This window comes from Dipodomys merriami, unplaced genomic scaffold (genome assembly GCF_024711535.1).
Source record: "Dipodomys merriami isolate MVZ:Mamm:240054 unplaced genomic scaffold, mDipMer1.0.p SCAF_1, whole genome shotgun sequence".
NCBI lineage: Eukaryota > Metazoa > Chordata > Mammalia > Rodentia > Heteromyidae > Dipodomys > Dipodomys merriami.
This window is the reverse complement of record NW_027202270.1, coordinates 35,757,388-35,777,678: the sequence shown is the minus strand read 5'-3', so window position 1 is coordinate 35,777,678 and position 20,291 is coordinate 35,757,388. Positions and strand designations below refer to the sequence as shown.

General features: G+C 37.9%; 1 protein-coding gene across 2 annotated transcripts in view; it reads left to right on the top strand.

The window, feature by feature from the left end:
- Itprid2 (ITPR interacting domain containing 2) overlaps positions 1-19,899 on the top strand; it is a 41,331-nt gene extending 21,432 nt beyond the window's left edge. Inside the window, exons 11-18 of one of the 2 annotated variants that reach the window (XM_070019696.1) lie at positions 540-1,745; positions 3,510-3,587; positions 3,665-3,792; positions 4,190-4,340; positions 5,873-5,938; positions 6,784-7,248; positions 15,869-15,986; positions 16,764-16,851. In XM_070019696.1, the coding sequence (XP_069875797.1) occupies positions 540-1,745; positions 3,510-3,587; positions 3,665-3,792; positions 4,190-4,340; positions 5,873-5,938; positions 6,784-7,248; positions 15,869-15,973 (2,199 nt within the window). In that variant the 3' untranslated portion in view covers positions 15,974-15,986; positions 16,764-16,851. Of the gene's footprint in view, positions 1-539; positions 1,746-3,509; positions 3,588-3,664; positions 3,793-4,189; positions 4,341-5,872; positions 5,939-6,783; positions 7,249-15,868; positions 15,987-16,763 lie in introns of both variants that reach the window. The other variant, XM_070019703.1, reaches the window with a different exon arrangement.
- The last annotated feature ends 392 nt before the right edge of the window (positions 19,900-20,291 follow it).

Sequence of the window (20,291 nt, the reverse complement as noted above, 5' to 3'; positions counted from 1 at the left end):
GCTCAGGTCTGAGGATGAAGATTGAGAGCCAGTCTGGTTAGACAAATCCTAGAGCTCTTGTCCCCAACAGCAAAAATAAAAGCTAGAAGTGGCGGCATGTGTCAAATAGTAGAGCTTCAGTGATGAGTTGAATTAGTCAAGCTAGAGTGTGAGGAACTGAGTTCAAACCTTAGGGGTGGGAAAGGAAACAAAAGAGCATGATTTCCTTTTGGAATGGAGAGGAGGTAGTGGTTGGTTGGGAATAAAGAAGCTTGTAGGTGTGAGAGGAGAATGGTCCATTTTCTTTTAAGTCCTTGTTTAGAGGAGAGGAAGAGAATGTTGAAGGAGAATTTATGGGAAAAAACGGTGTGAAATAATCTTTTCTGAGCAGGTTAGAAGGAGGATCATGGTTGTTCATCGGAGGCAGTAAAAACTGTTCTGATGGGTACTAGGAACACAACCACAGGAATGGACAGTGCAAATCTGAGTGTATATACACACTTAATATTTCATTAATGCTGACACTTACCTTCTGTCTTTCACCTGTTCTCCCTTCGCAGGTCCACGAGTCCCTGCAAGCCATGGGGAGTAGTGCTGACAGTTGTGACAGTGAGACAACAGTCACATCATTTGGCGAAGACCTTGTTAATCCAACAGTACAAGACCAGCCTTACTTTAATGAGTCAGAAGAGGAGTCTGTCACCCCTCTTCAGAAGGGGAGAGTGAAAGCAGCACCAGTAACTGATGGAAAGAGGTCAGAGAGCCAGGATCTCCCTCAGGGAGAGACTGTGGAGCACACAGGAGACAAGCAGCCCACCTGTAGTCCAAGGGCGCCAGTTCCTGAAATTACTGAAGTAGATGAGGATTTGTCTCTAGCACATACAGATCTTCTGAGGGAAGCAAGCGGGGAAAGTGATGTTGACAAAGGCAGTGAGTGTGAGTTTGCGCAGTACACCACACACCATATTCTGAAGTCACTGGCTTCTATTGAAGCTAAATGTAGTGACATGCGTTCTGATGATACAACTAGGCCCCCCTCTTCTGTGGACAGAGTTAATATAGCCTTGCAAAGAGCACAAATGAAAGTCTGCAGTCTGTCTACTCAAAGAGTAGGGCGTAGCCTGATAAAATCGAAAGATCTGTTAAAACAAAGGTACTTACTTGCAAAAGCTGGTTATCCTCTGAGAAGGTCTCAGTCTTTACCAACCACTTTATTGAGCCCTGTAAGGGTTGTGTCCTCTGTCAATGTCCGGTTATCTCCAGGGAAAGAGACGAGATGCAGCCAACCTTCCTTCACCTATAAGTACACCCCGGAAGAGGAACAGGAATTGGAGACAGGACTGACTGAGCATGATGGCCAATCTTTAGTTAAATCCACCATTTTCATCTCTCCATCGTCGGTGAAGAAGGAAGTCTCCCCGAGTGAAGAGGCGCAGTTGGAAGAGAGCCATCATGGAAGGACTGCTTCTTGCCCATGGTTGGCTCCAGGACCAGTATCTCAGTCCATGTGCTCCCTTCACTCTATGCACTCCGAGTGGCAGGAGCGGCCGCTGTGTGAGCACATGAGAACTCTGAGTACTCACAGCGTTCCCAGCATCTCCGGTGCTACGTGTAGTGCCTTCGCCTCCCCATTCGGGTGTCCTTACTCTCAAAGACATGCATCCTACCCATACCGAGCATGTTCCTCGAATCCTCCTTCAGCCTTAGAAATGCAGCTGCGAAGAGTGCTGCATGACATTCGAAACTCACTGCAGAATCTTTCACAGGTAGGAAAAGTGGACCTTTTAAAACAGTGTCTCTCAATTCACTGAAGATCCATCAGGCATAAACCTCCTCAACTTTGTTTCCTTGTGCTTCAACTTACCTCTACCAGCCCTCCTCCTGTGCTCTTACCTTCTGTTTTGTGGGAAAGGTGTAACTATCAGTGAAGAAAGGAAATTGCTTGGAATCTCCTTCCCTTCCTAGAAGATTTTGCCTACTCAGTATTCTTCCTTTTTCATTCTCTCTTTCATTGTCATTTTCTTAGTCTAGAAATTTTAATTCCTATCTGTTTTTAAAAATGCCTTTCCCATCAGAGTCCTTAATCCTTTTCTCTGTCATTTGGACATGCTGACCACTTCTTCCTTTTCTAAGTTTTCTCTCCATTGGCTTCAGTGGCACCATACTCTCCTGATTCTGCTCGTACCTCTGTGACTTAAGCTTTCCCCTTCACCTACTGACCTCTGATGCTGGCTTCCTGATACAGAATTAGTCTACTTCCATGGGTTCAAAGGCTGAAACTACTCCGAGAGAGCCAGGTAAAGTGTGAATTTAAAATGCATGCGATCTTTTATTCATCATGAAGTAGTAGGAAGTCAGCCACTTTAGAAGTAAATTCAGTGTTGTGGGTTTCTAAATCATAGTTAAGATATACCTTCTTTTAAACATGGGTTTAATCCTATGACATCTGTTTCCTAATGGCTGTAGCCTAACCGGGGTATGTGTATTTCTTCCTTATTTCCTAAGAACCATAGTTGTAGCTATGACTGATAGTAACCTTTGTTTTGGTGAAGATGTAAAGCTAGGGCTCTCCAGAGGCTTGACCACTTGTACTCCCTGGTACACCTTTTTAGACTTAGATTTCTTCATCTTGTATGCCCTTCCAGTACCTCAGCCAATCAGTGTCTCACCCTTCTTGCTGAGGTATAAGTTTTAATAGGATTAGACTCCATCAGGGTTCTTAGAAGTTGTGCATTGTTAAAGATCTGTATGGAACATTTTGTGGTGACCCCCAACCCTGTCTTCTGGGGCTCTAAATTGTTGTGCACTCCTGTTAATCTCCCATGCCACTTTGTGATGTTTTCTTCCTTCCTCCCTCCCTCCCTCCTCACCTTTCCCTCCCCCTCCCTCCCTCCCTCCCTTTCTTCCTGTTTTATTTTTTTCCTACCTAGAATGCCTACCCTGGCCTTCCTTTGCATAACCAAGTCCTAACTCAGTTCAGATCTCAACACTTACCTAATCCGAATTTTACCATTAGAGAACCCACTCCACTAACATATTGTTGTTGTTGTTATTAGTAGTAGTATTTTGCTTTTTTATTTTTGAATTGTGAGAAAATTTGAAGGCCAAGATGCCTTGTATCTTCACTGTTTTAAGTAGTGACATATAGCAGGTGTGCTAAGACAGTGAACGCTTGCTTAGCTCGGCAGCCACATCAATAGTTACTGTAATATCATGATGGAAGTACTTCTACATTTTTCAGTTTCACTTCTGCTTTCCTACTTGTCAAGGGAAGACAAACTGCCAAACGTAGAGAAGAGCAATATGTATTCCTTTTCCTCTTTCTCCTCTCAAACCAATTGACTTGAACATGGGACAGTTGAAAGTAATAGGTACCACTGGGGACTGAATTCTTTCTCCTGCTTACCGTGTCAAGACTTCATATTTACAGTATGAAGACCTTAAATTCCTCCTTCACACTAGAGAAAACTTGGAGCTAAGTCATTTTTCTATTGGCTTTTAATCCTGATTTTTTTTTTTTTTGCTTGAAGTACCCTATGATGAGAGGACCTGACCTATCTGCTGCTCCGTATAGCACTCCGAAGTCATCTGTTCTACCTCTTTATGAAGTAAGTTCTCCCTAAACTTGTGCATTGTCAAAACCTTCTATAAATCAGAGATACAATTGTGTCTCATTGTGTTTTAGAATACGTTTCAGGAGCTTCAGGTAATGAGGCGGAGCCTGAATTTGTTCAGAACACAAATGATGGATTTAGAGTTGGCAATGCTACGTCAGCAAACCATGGTTTATCATCATATGACTGAGGAAGAAAGGTAAAAGTTTATTGTTTCCTTATATAATTTCGAATTTTTCTTTCAAAGAAACAGTTTTCAGCTTAGCTTTTAAAACTTAGGTTTGAGTTGTACTGCTGTGTACTGTTTGCTTTGGAAACCAGTGTAGATTAAGCAGTAGACACACAGGGTTTGCTACATCACCTGTGCTTAATACATTGAGGAAGAGCTTTGGTTGAGGCTGCTTTCTAGTGTGTGGGATAGTTAGAAGCTGAAGGACCAAATCCATTTTCCTAGTGATTGTGTCTCTTTCTACTGTGTGGACTTAAAACTCTTGTAATATACTTCTGGTAGCTGATGGTGCCTTGTATAAAGGGTTGTGAATGAGAACTCCCAAGCAGCCTTTTTTCAAACTTTATTTCTGTCACCACACTGACAGGTATGAAGTTGAGCAGCTACAGAGTTTGAGAAACTCTGTCCGAATGGAACTGCAGGACTTGGAACTGCAGCTTGAGGAGCGTCTGGTGGGCCTGGATGAGCATCTCCGAGCTGTGCGGGCACCTTCGCCCTTCCGCTCTGCAGCGCTTGGGGTATGCCACCCTGGGTTGTGGGAAGTAACTTACACCAGTGGTTTTAATGGCAGTAGAGTGAGCAGAATTGTAAGAAACTCTTCTACACATCAGTTTTATGTACAAATTGTGATAATTTTCCAAATATTTAGTGTATTCAGAGATAAAGGCAAAAGATCAATACAAAATTTCAGAGTTTAGAAAGTAAAATTATAATGCATTAAAATATGACTAATGAAAATTGGAATCACAGTACGTGACTCCAAAGAACACGTGTATCTCACTCACTCTCCCTCCTCCTTCTTTGTATTGAAATAAATAACCCTTCCTTTAAACGTTACGTTTAAAATAATATTGCCTTTTTTTCCCTTTGGTTGGTAGTGGGCATTGAACCTAGGGTTTTCATGTATGCTGACTGCTAAGCATATCTTCTACCTTGACTGCACTCCAAGCTCCTTATTTCTTATGTTCTTTTTAAGGATTCATATGAGGTCTTTTAATAGAAAGCATGTGAGTAACCAAGACCAATGAAAAGAAACCTCATTTATCTGCTCATCGTTGTGCAGAATCACAGTCCCAGAATTTTAGGGGATGGTGCAGGAAGATACAGAGCTGGAGACAGCCTGAGCTGGGCTACATAGTGAGACCCCTGTCTCAAAAAACACTCTCCTTATTTTATATCACTTTTTATGGTTTTTTTTCTTGAGATTTGAACTTCAACATTGTATTCTTAATTTTGTCGATACTTTTCAAGTTGTAGAATGTTACTTTGAATTTTTGTTTGTTTCACATGTTTGGTTTTGTAGAATACATATACTGTATATGCACATACCTGAGTAGAGTAAGAATGTGTATATACACGTATAACTGGTTTTCCTTTTTTTGCCAGTCCTGGGGCTTGAACTCAGCGTCTAGATACTGTCCCTGAGCTTCTTTTGCTCAAGGTTAGCACTCTACCACTAGCACCACAGCACCACTTCCATCTTTTTCTGTTTATATGGTACTGAGGAATGGAAAACAGGGCTTCATGCATGTTAGGCAAGCACTCTACCATTAAGCCACATTTCCAGTTCACAACTAGTATTCTATGTAGTTAATTCATGTATTTTTCTGTAGTTCAACACATCATTCTTAAAAATATGTGCTAGTTGGGCTGGGAAGGTGGCTCAGTGGTAGAGTGCTTGCCTTGCATGTACTGGTTCTGGGTTCGATTCTTCAGCATCACATAAGCAAAAAGAAAAAAGCCGGAAGTGGCGCTGTGGCTCAGTGGTAGAGTGCTAGCCTTGAGCTGAAGAGCTGAGGAACAGCACCCAGGCCCAGAGATCAGGCCCCATGACCGGACCCCCCTCCCAAAAAAAAATGTGCTAGTGAGTACAGAGCATCAGAATATCTTCTGTGTACTCTGTGGTGTCAAACCTCACTCACATTATTAACACTGTTTATACAATTCCATGATAGCTGACATGAAGTGCTATTTGAGTTAATTTATTATAGAACACTTGTAGTTTGAGAAAACATAACCCATGTAAGCATGTCTTTGTTTACCTTTGCAGGGAATGTGTGGCAGTAGGAGTGCTGATAACTTGTCCTGCCCTTCTCCCCTGAATGTCATGGAACCAGTAAGCCTCTCCTCCTAATTCACTGGGGAAGGGAATGATACACATGTCAGAAATAGGCAGTTTTCTAGTTGGATGAAACATAGAACTTTTAAATATAGAACTTAATACACTGAATTGATTAAAAGATTGGTAATCCTGGCTATCTAGATCCTGAGATCTGAAGATCACCATTTGAAAGAGTGGCTCAGGTGGCAAACTGTGCCACCCTTCAGCAGAAAAACCTAAGAAATAGTGTGAGGCCCTGAGTTCAAATCCCAGTACCCCAAGGTGGGCAGGCAGTAAGATGACCACTTCTGAAGTCCACAGCTATCTTAGACTAATACAAAGCAAGCTTAATTGCAGTACTGATTTATCTTATTTACCTAAAGGAGAAGATAATACGCTATGCTATAAAAATAATTAGTACTCCAGAGGAAATTCAGATCTAAATCCTCTAGATAGGTTCTTTACAGTGATTACATTTTGAACAAAAGTCTCATATTTATTAACAATTTAGGTAAATTGGTTCATTTCAACAAAAGTCTCATTAACAATTCAGATAAATTTGTCCAAAGCATTATGAGTAACTACTTACTATTTTAATTGTAGTTTTAGTTTCTTAAAAGCAATTTGGACACCTATTTGGTAGCAAGTAAAACTGCATTCTGCTGTATGTTCTTCTTACACATTTTATAGCTTGAGCTTCTTAGGAAGTTACATCTACTGCTTTTGTAAATATGATCACAGTTACTAAGTTAATGAAGTCGATTTTTGGCAGTAATAACAGCTAGGAGCTTAACTCATGCTTTGTTACTACAAATCTTATTTTCAAAAAGCAAGACTAACAGTGCTTTTCTGATCTCTAGGTCACGGAACTGATGCAAGAACAGTCATATCTGAAGTCTGAATTGGGTTTGGGAATGAGGGAAATGGGATTTGAAATTCCTCCTGGAGAAAGCTCAGAATCGGTTTTCTCCCAGGCAACATCAGAATCATCATCTGTATGTTCTAGTCCCTCTCATGCCAACAGAAGAACTGGAGTGCCTTTTGGTGATGTGGGGAACAAACCTAGAGCCAACTTAGTAGCCAGGAAGAAAGTATTCCGAGCATCAGTGGCTCTGACCCCAACTGCTCCTTCTAGAACAGGTTCTGTGCATACACCTCCTGATGTGGAAAGTTCTGAGGATGCTGGAGCAGCTGAAGAAGCCTCACATCTTGTAGGACCTAACTCCAAGTTAGAAGAAGGTCAAGGGCATGTCCCACTAGTGTCAGCTGCTGAGGAAATGCATAGGAATGTGGAGGAAGATGAGTTGCAGCAAGTCATACGGGAGGTGAGTGGTCTGCATTCGTCATTTATATAGGCATTATAGAGGATTGTATCTAAACACCAATTGCTTATAAGATTCATTGATACACGATATTGAGTAATCTTCAGAGAGCTTTCAGAATAATTTTCCCATTGATCTGTTTCAAATCTGTTGATATGTTTGTAATGGTACTTTTGCAAATTTCATACTTTACTGTAAAATAATTGCAACTCTGCATTCACCATGATGAAAAGGTGATGGTCATAAGGTTTGAAGTAGATGAACATGGGACAGATTATTTGAACCTCTCATTTCCACATGTGTAGAATGAGGATTGCAGTTTATCTCTTCCAAGATTGAAAGCTGTTTTATAATGTCAGTTGGCATGATAAAATGGTGATGTGATTTTAGAAAATTTAAAGAAATTGACCTATTTGCTTTGGTGGGTGGGGAAGTGGGGAAGTTATATGAGTTTATAGATTGAAATACTATATGAAAAGATAGTTTGCCCTGAATGTTAACAGCATAAGAAGCAATGAGATATGAAAAGGACTACAAAAAATGACTGTGAAAACTAGTAGGCAGCATAGGTGAATGGGTAAATATGTATACTTACTGTTTGTGTAAATATGTATATTTACTGTTTCTATTACTATGACTTAGATACCTGACTATAAAACATCCTAAAGGAAGAAAGGCTTATTTTGGCTCATGGTTTCAAATTTTTTCAGTTCATACTCAAATGACTCCATTATTTCTGGGCCTGTGGTGAGGTAAAGGGCATGATGGAACAGAGATGCCAAACTCATGGTGACAGGTTAAGTTGAAGGGGGGGGGAGGGCAGGAAAGAAGGGTCAAAACGTTGAGAGTATGCCCTCAAGAACCAATTCCTTCAACTAAGTCCCACCTCCTAAGTATCTATCACCTCATCAATGAGTTAACCTAATATTGAATCCCAGTATTGAGATCCTGGGAATCCGTCACTTCCCAGAAGTCCCCTCTCTGAACATTTTTGTATTGAGACCAAGCCTTCAGGACATGAGTCTTTCAGACATACTTCACATCTAAACCATAACACCGTTTTTGGGATTGAGTCTAGTTAATTAGAAGTAATAGGATATATAATTTTAAAAAGTAGAGCTCTATAGACAACTCTGATAGCCTTTTCACCTCTTCTCACATCACACTGTTCTTTTGGTTTCAAAAAACTAGCAAACAGGGTGAAATGATTCATGTTGATTTTTAAAAATCATTCTATTTCTTTAGCTTAAGAATTCTTAGAGTAAATACCAGGCTTTGGTGGCTTAATTAGATATATCTACATCTACTCAGGAGACTGAGATCTGAGGATCTTGGTTTTGACAAAAAAGTTTGAGTGATTCTTATGTCTAATTCACCAGAGAAAAGCTAGAGGTGGAGATATAGATGAAGTGGTAGCCTTGAGTGATAAAGCCAAGGAAGACCTTGAGGTTTTGAGTTCATACCCCTTGGTATTGACTCAAAAAGAAAGCCAGAAGTAGTAGTATGGCTCAAGTGGGAGAGTGCATGCTTTGAGTCAAAAAAACCAAGGGAGACCTTGAGGCCCTGTGTTCAAGCCCCAGAAAAAAAAAAAAAAAGAGAAGGACACAGTCTGGAAGTGTCACAATATTTCATGCTTTTTTTCCCAACTAAAGTAGTAAAACTCCTGATAAAACTCTTTCCATTTGTTTAAAAAGCATATCTTATACATTGGAAAAAATCATTTTAGAGGCTTAGGCTGTCATTCAGCAGCAGGGGCATATTTCCCTTGTGTGAAGTCCTCCTTCAGATATCTTGTTATGTTTTTAGCACTGCTAAAAAGCAAAAGCAGCAAAAGAATATCTTGCTTTGTAAATGGCTAAATATCTGTTCTGAAGGGTAAAAGAAAAAATTCATGTAAAAAACAAAATCCTCAAGCTTAAAATTTGTTAGGAATGTAAATAAGACTAATTCAAGAGACAATTGAAAAGGAATACAGAAAAGCATTTAGCAGGCCTATCAAACTGAGGATGTTGCTCGGTGGTAGAGTGCTTTCCTAACATGTACAGGCTCTGCACTGGAACTCCAACATCACAGCCAAAGAAAGGATAGTGGTGTATAGCTATAAACACAGTACTCCAGAGACTGTGGCAGAAGGATTTCAAGTTCAAATCCAGCCTGGACTACAGATGTAAGACCATTTTATATTTTGCATAAAAGTCCATACAAATGTTCCAAAATGTGAGAACTGCAATATTTCTGGTACCAAGCTTTTAAATTTCCCTCTCTTTGAGAAGTATTTAAGAACTAGGAATTTAGAAATAGGAATAATTAAAAGAAACAGAGAAATCAGAGTCATTGCTCTTTAAACTGTGTGTTTCCAATGTAATGATATGAACTCAGTGTATTGAAAATCCATTAAGAGGCATCTGGTGGCAATAGATCAGCAATGATGGCAGCATGCCAGAATGTTCCCTCAGACTGGCTATTGGCACTCACCCTGAGTCCACAGGTTAGTTCATATGCATAAGATACCATTATTTATGGCTGCACTACCGAAGCTTAGGAAGTACCTTCAAAGCAGATACAATCTGCTCTGTAAATACAGATAGATGATAGAGGTGTTCCTGAAAATCTCTCTTCTTTCCACAGAGGCAAGGTAGGTTTTGGTAAGTGAGAAGTAGGTTCAAATTAACATTGTTTTATTTGTAAAAGAAATGTGATTTTTTTTTTACCTTTAACTTTCTTTGCTTTGGAGGTTTTCTTGGAAGCTTGTTTTTAAGTTGCTCTTTGGCACGTGTTCTCTTATTGTATGCTTGAATCCTTATGTTTATAATTGCAAATGTCCAGACATGCTATAAGTAATATTGAAGGACTAAAACATTGATTTTAGACCAGACATTGATTTGCTGGCCAGTACACCATACCTTAGAGAAAGTTATTTGTTCCCATTATACTGCCTTGGTCCTAGAGAGATTAATCATTTATAAAAATTTCCCATTAAATATGAAAGATGTTATACTTTGCAGACATTTAAATTGGCATGCAAGGCAAATGTTTGAAGATTTCTTTTTTTTAGAATTTGTTACTAAATCTGTTAACTATAAACTATTCAGCTCAGATGTGGCCCATAGTTTGGAGGCTTAACCTTTAGTCTTATTGTCTACAAAGGAGTTTCTAAGCAAAGACGTAGATCAAACAAGGCAAAGAAGAATATGGATTTACTTAAGAAAACAAATTCTTGTTGAAGTGTTTTTAAGTCTATACTAATAGTCTAATGCTGGTAATTAGAAAATAATATATGTTGATAGCTTAGTTGCAGTCATTTTTATTATGAAGTTTATTAATAACATTTGAAACTCAAATTAGTCTTTATTCCATTTTTTTTCTAATTGGTAATCTTTTTACATAAATGAGCATGTACCTGCTGAAAGTATAATTAAATTTGATTCTATCTTTTCAGTAAATTCTGAGCTCTAGCCTCATTAACACAAAGCTCTATTCAGAAAGCAAGATTTAATCTTGCACCGAACAGTTGTGGGTAAGGATTGAACATGTGTGTCAGGTACTCTCAGGTAGGTTTTCTTAGTGCATCCATGGATGCATGCAAACAATGACATCTGTCACATGGCACCCCATGCAAAGTTTCTAAAAAGAGTACTTTGTTTGTGATTGTTATCTTTGGACCAAAGGCATTGAACAAATTCCTTCTGACAAAATACTTAGCACAGATTTTTTACTTTGTTATATTAAAGATACATCTTTTTCTGCCTAGATTTATTAGGGAAAAAATCATATCTTAAAATTCACCCCGAGACAGTGCCCAGGCCCTAAGTTCAAGCCCCATGACTGAAAAAGAAAAATTTCATCCCAAGTCATCTGTGATGCATCTGGTTAATGCCCTTAAAACTGTTTATAGTTTTCTTCCCTTTCTCTCCCCACTCCCTTCTAAGTACACGGACTTGAATTCAGGGTCTAATACTCATTTGGCTTCTTCTGCTGGTACTTCTTTTAGCTGGCACTCTTGTCACTTGAACCATGCTTCTAGCCAAACTTGGTGCATACCTTAGCCCTTCAGATTTCAGCTCCTTAGTAGCTAGAATTACAAGTGTAAGCAGCCTGCACCTAGCAATTGACGAACCTCCATACTGTTTTCCAGAGTGGTTGAACAAGTTTCTATTCCTACCAACAGTACAGGTAATATTTCCTTTGGGCCACATCCCTGCCAGCACCTGTTATTGTAAGTTTTCTTGATAATGGCCATTCTAACTGGGGTAAAGTAGAATCTCAATGTTGTTTTGATTTGCATTTCTTTTATGGCCAGAGATGTTGAGCATGTCTTCATATGTCTATTGGCCATTCTTACTTCTTGTGAGAAGTCACTTTTAAAGTCTTTAAGCCCATTTATTGTTTGGGTTTTTTTTCTTTAAGGGTTATTTTTGGGAGGTTGAAGTTTTTGAGCTCTTAAGTAGATTTTAGATAAGAGGCCCTTATCTGAGGCATAGAACATAGCTAGCAAGATAAGTAGAAAGCCCACTGAATGGGACAGGATTTTTAACTCAGGATGCTTTTGTGTCAAATTTTGTATCTTCATTGTTGTATGAAATAGTTTTCATGAACTACAATTTAAAGTTCCCATTTTTGAGAATTTTGTCTTTTTCTAACAAATACTAGTCTCTCATCTTCACAATTCAAAATTACGTTCTTATTTCTTAGTGAATGAATACATTTTTCCTTTAATATTTTATAAGACAATATTCATTTTGTTTGTATCTGAATTATAACTTGGAGGCAGAGATTCTTTTTTTTTAATGTGAGAATACCATACAGAGAGGTTACAATTACATGGGCAAGATAATTAGTACATTTCTTATCAAGCATTGTTGCCTCCTCCTTTGTTTCCCATTCCCATCCCATCCCATACTCCTTTCCTTCCTCCACTCCCCCACCAAATTGTTAAGTTCGTTTCAACATAACATTTGTAAATCTCACTGTTGCAATGGGTCCACCTGTATCCCTATTTAAACAATTTGTTTTTGCCCTCCCCCTCCACAAATTATACCAACATCAAATACAGTGAAAGTATGGGTTATACTGTGGGGGAGGGACATACAAAGCAACATAGAAATCATCTTATAAAAATGATAGAAACAATTGCATGAAAGGAAAAAAAACCATTTGAATACTTATCTTGGGGGTTCATTCCCCTAACATCAACTTATCTGACCTTTTCTGCTTGACTCAGACATATAGTAGTTATTGCAAATAAGGGAAACCATGGGACCTATGTTTCTTTGGGCCTGGCTTACTTCACTTAATGTAATTTTTTCCAAGTCTTTCCATTTCCTAACAAATGGGGCAATGCCATTCTTTCTGATGGAGGCTTAGAATTCCATTGTGTATATATACCACATTTTCTTGATCCATTCATCTACTGAGGGGCATCTGTGTTGGTTCCATCTCTTAGCTATGGTAAATAATGCTACAATAAACATAGTTGTGCTGGTAGCTTTAGTGTGGTCTTGTTTGTGATCATTTGGGTGAATGCCCAAAAGTGGGATTGCCAGGTCATAGGGGAGCTCTATGTGGAGTCTTTTGAGGAACCTCCATACTGCTTTCCAAAGTGGTTGAACAAGTTTACACTCCCACCAACAAATGCAGTAAGATTCCCTTCTGTCCGCATCCCCTGCAGCATCTGTTGTTATTAGATTTCTTGATTATAGCCATTCTAACTGGGGTGAGGTGGTATCTCAATGTTGTTTTGATTTGCATTTCTTTTATGGCTAGAGAGGTTTAGCATTTCTTCATGTGTCTATTGGCCATCCTTCTTTCCTCTTAAGAGAAGTTTCTCTTTAAGTCTTTAGCTCACTTATTTATTGGGTAGTTGTTTCTTTGAAGATTTGTTGGGGGATTTAATTTTTTAAGTTCCAGGTATATTTTAGATATGAGAACCTTGTCCGTTGTATGGCTAGTGAATATCTCTCTTTCTGTGGGCTTTCTATTGATCTTGGTAGCTATGTCCTTTGCCATGCAGAAGCTCTGAAGCTTCATGCAATCCCATTTGTCCAACCTTTCTTTGATTTGTTGTGTTTCTGGGCCTCTATTAAGAAAATTTCGGCCTGTGCCAAGGAGACCTAGAGTTTCTCCTATTCCATCCTGTAATGTTTTCAGAGTTTCTGCTTTAACTCCGAGGTCTTTGAACCATTTGGAGTTGATTTTGGTGCAAGGTGATATATAAGGATCTAGCTTTAGTTTTCTACAAGTAGTTAACCAATTTTGCCAGCACCATTTACTGAAGAGGCTGTCTTTCTTCCATTTTATATTTTTAGCCCCTTATCAAAGATTAGATAGCTATAGGTCTTTAGGTTCATTTCTGGATTTTCAAGTCTATTCCATTGGTCCTGGGGTCTGTTCTTGTGCCAGTACCAAGCTGTTTTGATTACTATGGCTTTGTAATAGAGTTTGAAATTTGGTATTGATATTCCTCCAGCACTGTTCTTTCTGTTTTTTACTATTCGGGGTCTTTTATTGTTCCATATGAATTTTTGGATTGCCTCTTCTATTTCCTTGAAGAATGAGGTTGGAATATTGATAATTATCGCATTGAGTTTGTAGATAGCCTTGGGAAGTATGAGGCAGAGATTCGTTTTGGGTTTTTTAGTCAGAGTCTTGCTTAGCTCCCAATAATGTACTCAACTCTAGGCCCCAAGTGATCCTCCTGTCTCAGCCTTCTCTGAGCATGCCAGCACACTGAGCTCTTAGAGAATCTGTCACGATTTATGCTGGTAATATCTGTGTTCCTCAAAAGTGGGGCATACATGTTAGGTTTGTAAAGAATATGTTTTGGCTGTTAAAGAATACTTTCTTGGCTAGTTTGTGCTTTCAATGATAAAGAGGATAGAGATGTAATAAAGTTACCATGTTGCCTTGACAGTATCACTGTGAGGATTGCAGTACTCTTCTTGTAAATGTGGATTGGCTGTAGTTCTGTTTCCAAGATGGTGTTTGTGCTTCTATGTCCTGACAGAAGGATTCTGGTCCACTATTTGTGTCTAACACATTCATTTAAAAAATGAATCTATGGGCTGGGAAGGTGGCTCAGTGGTAGAGTGCTTGCCTTGCATGCATGAGGCCTTGGGTTCGATTCCTCAGCACCACATAAGCAAAAAGAAAAAATCCGGAAGTGGCACTGTGGCTCATGTGGTAGAGTGCTAGCCTTGAGCTGAAGAGCTGAGGGACAGTGCCCAGGCCCAGAGTTCAGGCCCCAAGACTGGACCCCCCCAAAAAAAATGAATCTAAAGGGCAGGGAATTTGATTTCAGTGGTAGAGTGCTTGCCTCCCTGCATGAGGCCCTGGGCTCGATTCTTCAGCATCACATAAGCAGAAAAAAGCCAGAAGTGGCACTGTGGTTGAAGCGGTAGGCACTAGACTTGAACTGAAGAGCTGAGAGACAGTGCCAGGTCCAGAGTTCAGCTCCCATGACCAACAACAACAAAAAAAGTATCTAACATGCTATGAACTTCAAAACCTTAATGTTTAGGAATATCAATAGAGGTTAAAATGACAAGGGGCTTATATTTATTGAGATACATGCCAGTAATAATGGTTGGTTGATTGCTAAAGAACATTCTGTTTCTATGACTAACTGTCCAAGTTTTGTGTACCAGTTTTGTATCAAAGATTAATACAGAGCCATTTTTGGCAAGACTTCACTTGAGATGTGCTCAAGATGGACTTAGGAGCATTTTAGGAAAAAGAGAACAGGCTGACAGGAAACCAGAAATACAGAATTTTTAAAAGCTGACTGAGAGTGTCCCAAGTGCTAATTTGGGAGCATATCAGTTTGTTTTAGGAAACACACATTTAAAGCCTTCACAAAAGGCTATTTGGAGGCCAGGCTATATTATTAGAGAGAAAAGGGGGAGGGATAACATACATAGTTCTCAGACATCTGGAGAAGAAAATCCTAATCAAAATTCTCCTTTCTGAGCAATCAAGGGAGGCGTACATTCTATATCAAAGCCAAACAAACCATCACACTAAATAAAAGTTTCTTTATTTAGAGTTTATAGTTGTTTTGAGACTGTTTTTCATGTTTAAATGAATTTTAGCAAATAATAATTTACTCTTTCTATTAAAAAAGCACATGTTAGGTTAGAGGAGATATCTTGAGATTCCAACAGGCATCATTTTGCTCCTGTTTTTTTTTTTTTCTTTTCTTTTCTTTTTTTTTTTTAAGCTGGAAAGTAGTACCTTGCCAACCTCTTTACAGAAGCAGACATCAGTAAAAAACATGAAAGGAATCTCATATTTAACCAGTCCTCCCAGGTAATTTTATGTCATGAAGTGAATTATTTACTAGAACTTTGTCAGTCTGCATAAAATAATGCTTTATGGTAGTGTCTCCCTAGGAGCTGTATTGTTTTATAATTTAGTTAGCTGATCTAGCTAAGCCAGACCTCACAGTACATCTTGGGTTTGAGGAGAAGTGGATGGATTTGATTTGTTACTTGGACAGTCAAATGAAGATTATATTTTTCTCTGATTTTGCAGATTGCAGGAGATAAATGCTGTTCATGGTTTTCTGAAAATAGAAGAGAATGGATTATAGTAATTGTTAAATGCTTATTTCCCTTTTTCTTTACAGATTAAAGAGTCAATCGTTGGGGAAATTCGTCGGGAAATAGTAAGCGGACTTCTAGCAGCAGTATCTTCAAGTAAAGCATCTAATTCTAAACAAGACAGCCACTAAATAGAACTTATAGGTAAATTTTTCCAGTTTTTTTTTTGCTAAATATAAATGAACACTTGACTTTCTTAGTAGATAATTATATTTATCTAGCTAATTTTTTACAATATATGTAATGTTATTCAAGAATGTGAAATATTCACACAACTCCAGTTAAAGTATAAAGTCAAATATTAACATCCATAGTATTATATTCTAAATTTGTTTTCATTGAAATTTCAGATTAGTAAATAAATGCTTAAATTGGGTGTTTAGACCTAAATATTTCTTTGAGTCCATTGGTTATATTGGTGTTCCAAGTGTACAATTAGTGAAATAAGGTTTTGAGAATCACAATTTCCTTAGTTACTTTTGAGTTTTAAAGAAATAGATCACTGGCATCTAATTCTAATCATAATTTATTTTAAAATAATTTTGTGATTTGCTTACTAAAATGAGTTTTATCTTTTACCTCTAAATTATGTTTTACAAATTATGTCTTAATATTTTTACTTGAGCTAAAGATACCCACCTGATATAATGTTTGTGAGAAACAAAAATGTAATTTAAAAATTTGATAAGTTAGCTGTGGAAAATAGGAAAAAGCTATGTCATAAAACAGCTAAGATTCTTTTTAAAAGCCAAGGATAAAAGAACTAACTAAAGGTGTATAGCAACTACAAAAATATCCCGTGTTTATATATGTCTCTCTCTCTCTCTCTCTCTCTCTCACACACACACACACACACAAATGATATATTTTAAGGATGGTATTTGAAAGGAGTATAATGTTGATTTGTGTTTCCTTTTCAAGATTGGCATGGATCCTCTTAGCTGTGTAATAGCGGAGTTTCAGATGACCTACACTGGTGGAGGTGTTATCTGTACTTTGGAAGACACTTTCTGCTAAGCTGGGCTACTGTACACAGTTCACAGTGTGCATTTCTTTGATGCATGTCTTTCAAAGTGTGCATAGAAACTTAGGCACTTTGCTGGCTATTCTTTTCTAAATCATCAAAAATGTAGCAGTTTGAAAAGCATAATATTTATTTGTATGTCAAATATTTCCAGTTGCTTCCCTATATAGAATCAATTATAAAACTTGAAGACTTAAGACATAACCAGCTTATAAATACCATTTCTTTCAGACTAGCTTCTTACCACACTGACCTCTGTGAGGTATTTACTGTGCAATAACTGATTCATTTTTTGAGAGCTTGAAGCAACCAATGATTATCCCTGCACTGCTGTTAATGATTGTCACTTCCAAGAAGTCAAACTGTTCCGTTGTAAAAATTGCTGTTAATTCTTGAGGAGGCTACTAATGGCAGTAGGATAGAATTATGTGAGGTTACCTACAACTACTTAATGTTCTTACACTGTAAGCCTTGTTGCTTTACCCAAAACAAATGGAATTTTATTATAGCTTACGTAGTATTTTCTTTTGGAAATGTGCTTTATGTTCAACACTATGTACTTTTGAATTGTTGAAACTTCTTATAAGGAGATGTTTCTTCTGTCTTTTAGGCTAACTAGTAGAGTATTGTTACAATAATGGGCCCTATGACTTGAATGGATAGAAATGAATAAGCTGGTATTTGGTTATTTGAAATGGAAATACTTTAGATTTGTTCTCTTCATATATAAATCATTTTCATCCAGTTTGGACCAGTGAGAATTTTGTTGTTATGAAAGAAGGAGAATGGTTTCTATTTGGTTTTACATGTGTCAATAAATGTAAAGTAGCCACCAAAAGTTATTAGAATTATTATTTTAAGCATATATAATTTTCAACTTTATTATGTTTCTTTGTGTGTGAAACTTTAATCAAAAATTGTTGAGATGTTAACAGTCTTCTTCAAAAGAACATCTAAAAGGTTTATAAATGTTTGAAACACCACACAAACGCTGATTCTAAAAGAATATTAAAATAATAAAGTATTTATTTTGCCTAAAGTGTTGATGATTTCTTTTCTTGACTGCAGCATGAGCAATTTGAATTTGATCCGATGAGGGACAAATAGGTCTGAAAGGAATTGAAACACAGCTTACTATGTTGATGCGCGCTTTCCCTGGAGTACCTTCTGTCACGCTGTTGAAGTGCAGATTCAATCTAAATCATCCTGTCAAGGTGCCCAGTGAAGCATCTTAGCTACTCTTGGGTGATGAAGATTTTTATCTAAAACAAAACAAAATATACTGCTGCACTCTAAAGGACATATTCAAACATCACCTTAATCTTTGTTAATTATTCAGCAATGTAACCAGTTCATTCTAACAGCAAAGGAACATATACACCAAATACTCAATATCACTAGTGATACAGGCATCAACAATGAAATGTCAGATTTTTATACATTTTTACAACATTACAAGATTCTCAGCATTTGGCTATCAAACTTAAAAAATTTAACAATTGAAATAATAGACTAGACATCTTTTAGTTTAGGGCTAAGTTTAGGAATGTTAATTGGAGAGAGTATAAATTGGGCTGGTCAAAGAAATCTTTATCAAGCCAGGCACAATGGCTCACACCTGTAATCCTAGCTACTCAGGAGGCTTAGCTCTGAAGATCAAGGTTCAAAGCCAGACCAGGCAGGAAAGTCTGTGACTCTTATCTCCAATTAACCATGAGAAAACTAGATGTGGCACTGTGGTTAAGTGGTAGAATGCTCACCTTGAGCTGAAGAGCTGAGGGACAGCACCCAGGCCGAGTTCAAGCCCCATGATCCGCCCCCCCCCCAAAAAAAAAAGAGAAAAAAAGAAATGGCAAAGGACATAGCTAGCAAGATAAATAGAAAGCCCAGGGATTGGGAGATCTTCACTAGCCATACAACAGACAAGGGCTTCATATCTAAAATATACTTTACAACTCAAAAAGTTAAGTCCCCCAACAACAGATCCTCAAACAACCATCCAATTATTAAGTGGGCTAAAGGCTTAAAGAGAGACTTCTCTGAAGAGGAAATAAAAATGGCCAATAGACACATAAAGAAATACAAATGAAAACAACATTGAGATTTCTACCTCACCCCAGTTAGATTGGCTATAATCAAGAAATCTAATAACAGATGCTGGAGTGGATGTGGCCAAAAGGGAACCCTACTGCATTGTTGGTGGGAACGTACTTGTTCAACCACTTTGGAAAGCAGTATGCAGGTTCCTCAGAAGACTCCACATAGAGCTCCCCTACAACCCTGCAATCCCACTTTTGGGCATTTATCCAAATGATTACAAACAAGGCTATACTAAAGCTACCAGCACAACTATGTTTATAGCAGCATTATTCTCCATAGCTAAGAGATGGAACCAACACAGATGCCCCTCAGTAGATGAATGGATCAAGAAAATGAGGGATATCTATTTATAGATAGATCTGTAAGTAGATCGATAGATAGATAGATAGATAGATAGATAGATAGATAGATAGATAATGGAATTATATGTCTCCACCAGAAAGAATGACACTGCCCCATTTCTTAGGAAATGGAAAGACATGGAAAAAATGATACTAAGTGAAGTAAGCCAGGCCCAAAGAAACATAGGTCCCATGGTTTCCCTTATTTGCAATAACAAGTATATGTTTAGGATAATCTTACCAGACGAGTAGAAAAGGCCAAAAGCTATACACATATAACCATATAAGATGGTGCTAAGCGAAATGAACCCCAAGATAGGGACACAAGAGGTTTTATTTATTTCTTGCTGTTGTTTTTATAGTACTTACAATGTACTATGTGACTACTTTTGTATGTTCTTCCCTCATGGTATAACCCATGTCACTGTGTTTGATTCTGATACCCTGCATATTGTATATACATTTTTCTAATTGGGGGAGGGGAAGGGAAATAACTAACTGCTGAAACAAGGATACAGGTTGACCAGTGCACTGTAACAATGAAATGTATAAGACACTATGTTGAAAACAAACTTTACAACTTTAGAGGTGGGGGTGCAGCAAAGGGAGGAGTTGGGGAAGTGGGGAGGGAAGGAATGGTAGGGAAAAAACAAAGGAGGGGTAACAATGCTACATAGGAAATGTACTCATTACTCATGTAACTGTAATGCCTCTGTATAATATCTTTTCAATAATATATATATATATATATATTAAAAGAAAAATCATTATCAAGGAATTTTGGTTTGAGTAGTGTTTCAATGCTAGGAAGTAGCAAATGGGTTCAAATCCTCTAGAAAAGAATTGGCAAAGGTTATCAGAACACACAGGTTGATTTGAATTACTCTGTGCATAATTAAAAACAAAATTTGCATATATTGTGCTAAGACCTTGCACAAGACACAGAAGAAAATCTCAAAATGGTAATTATGAAAGGTGGAATGA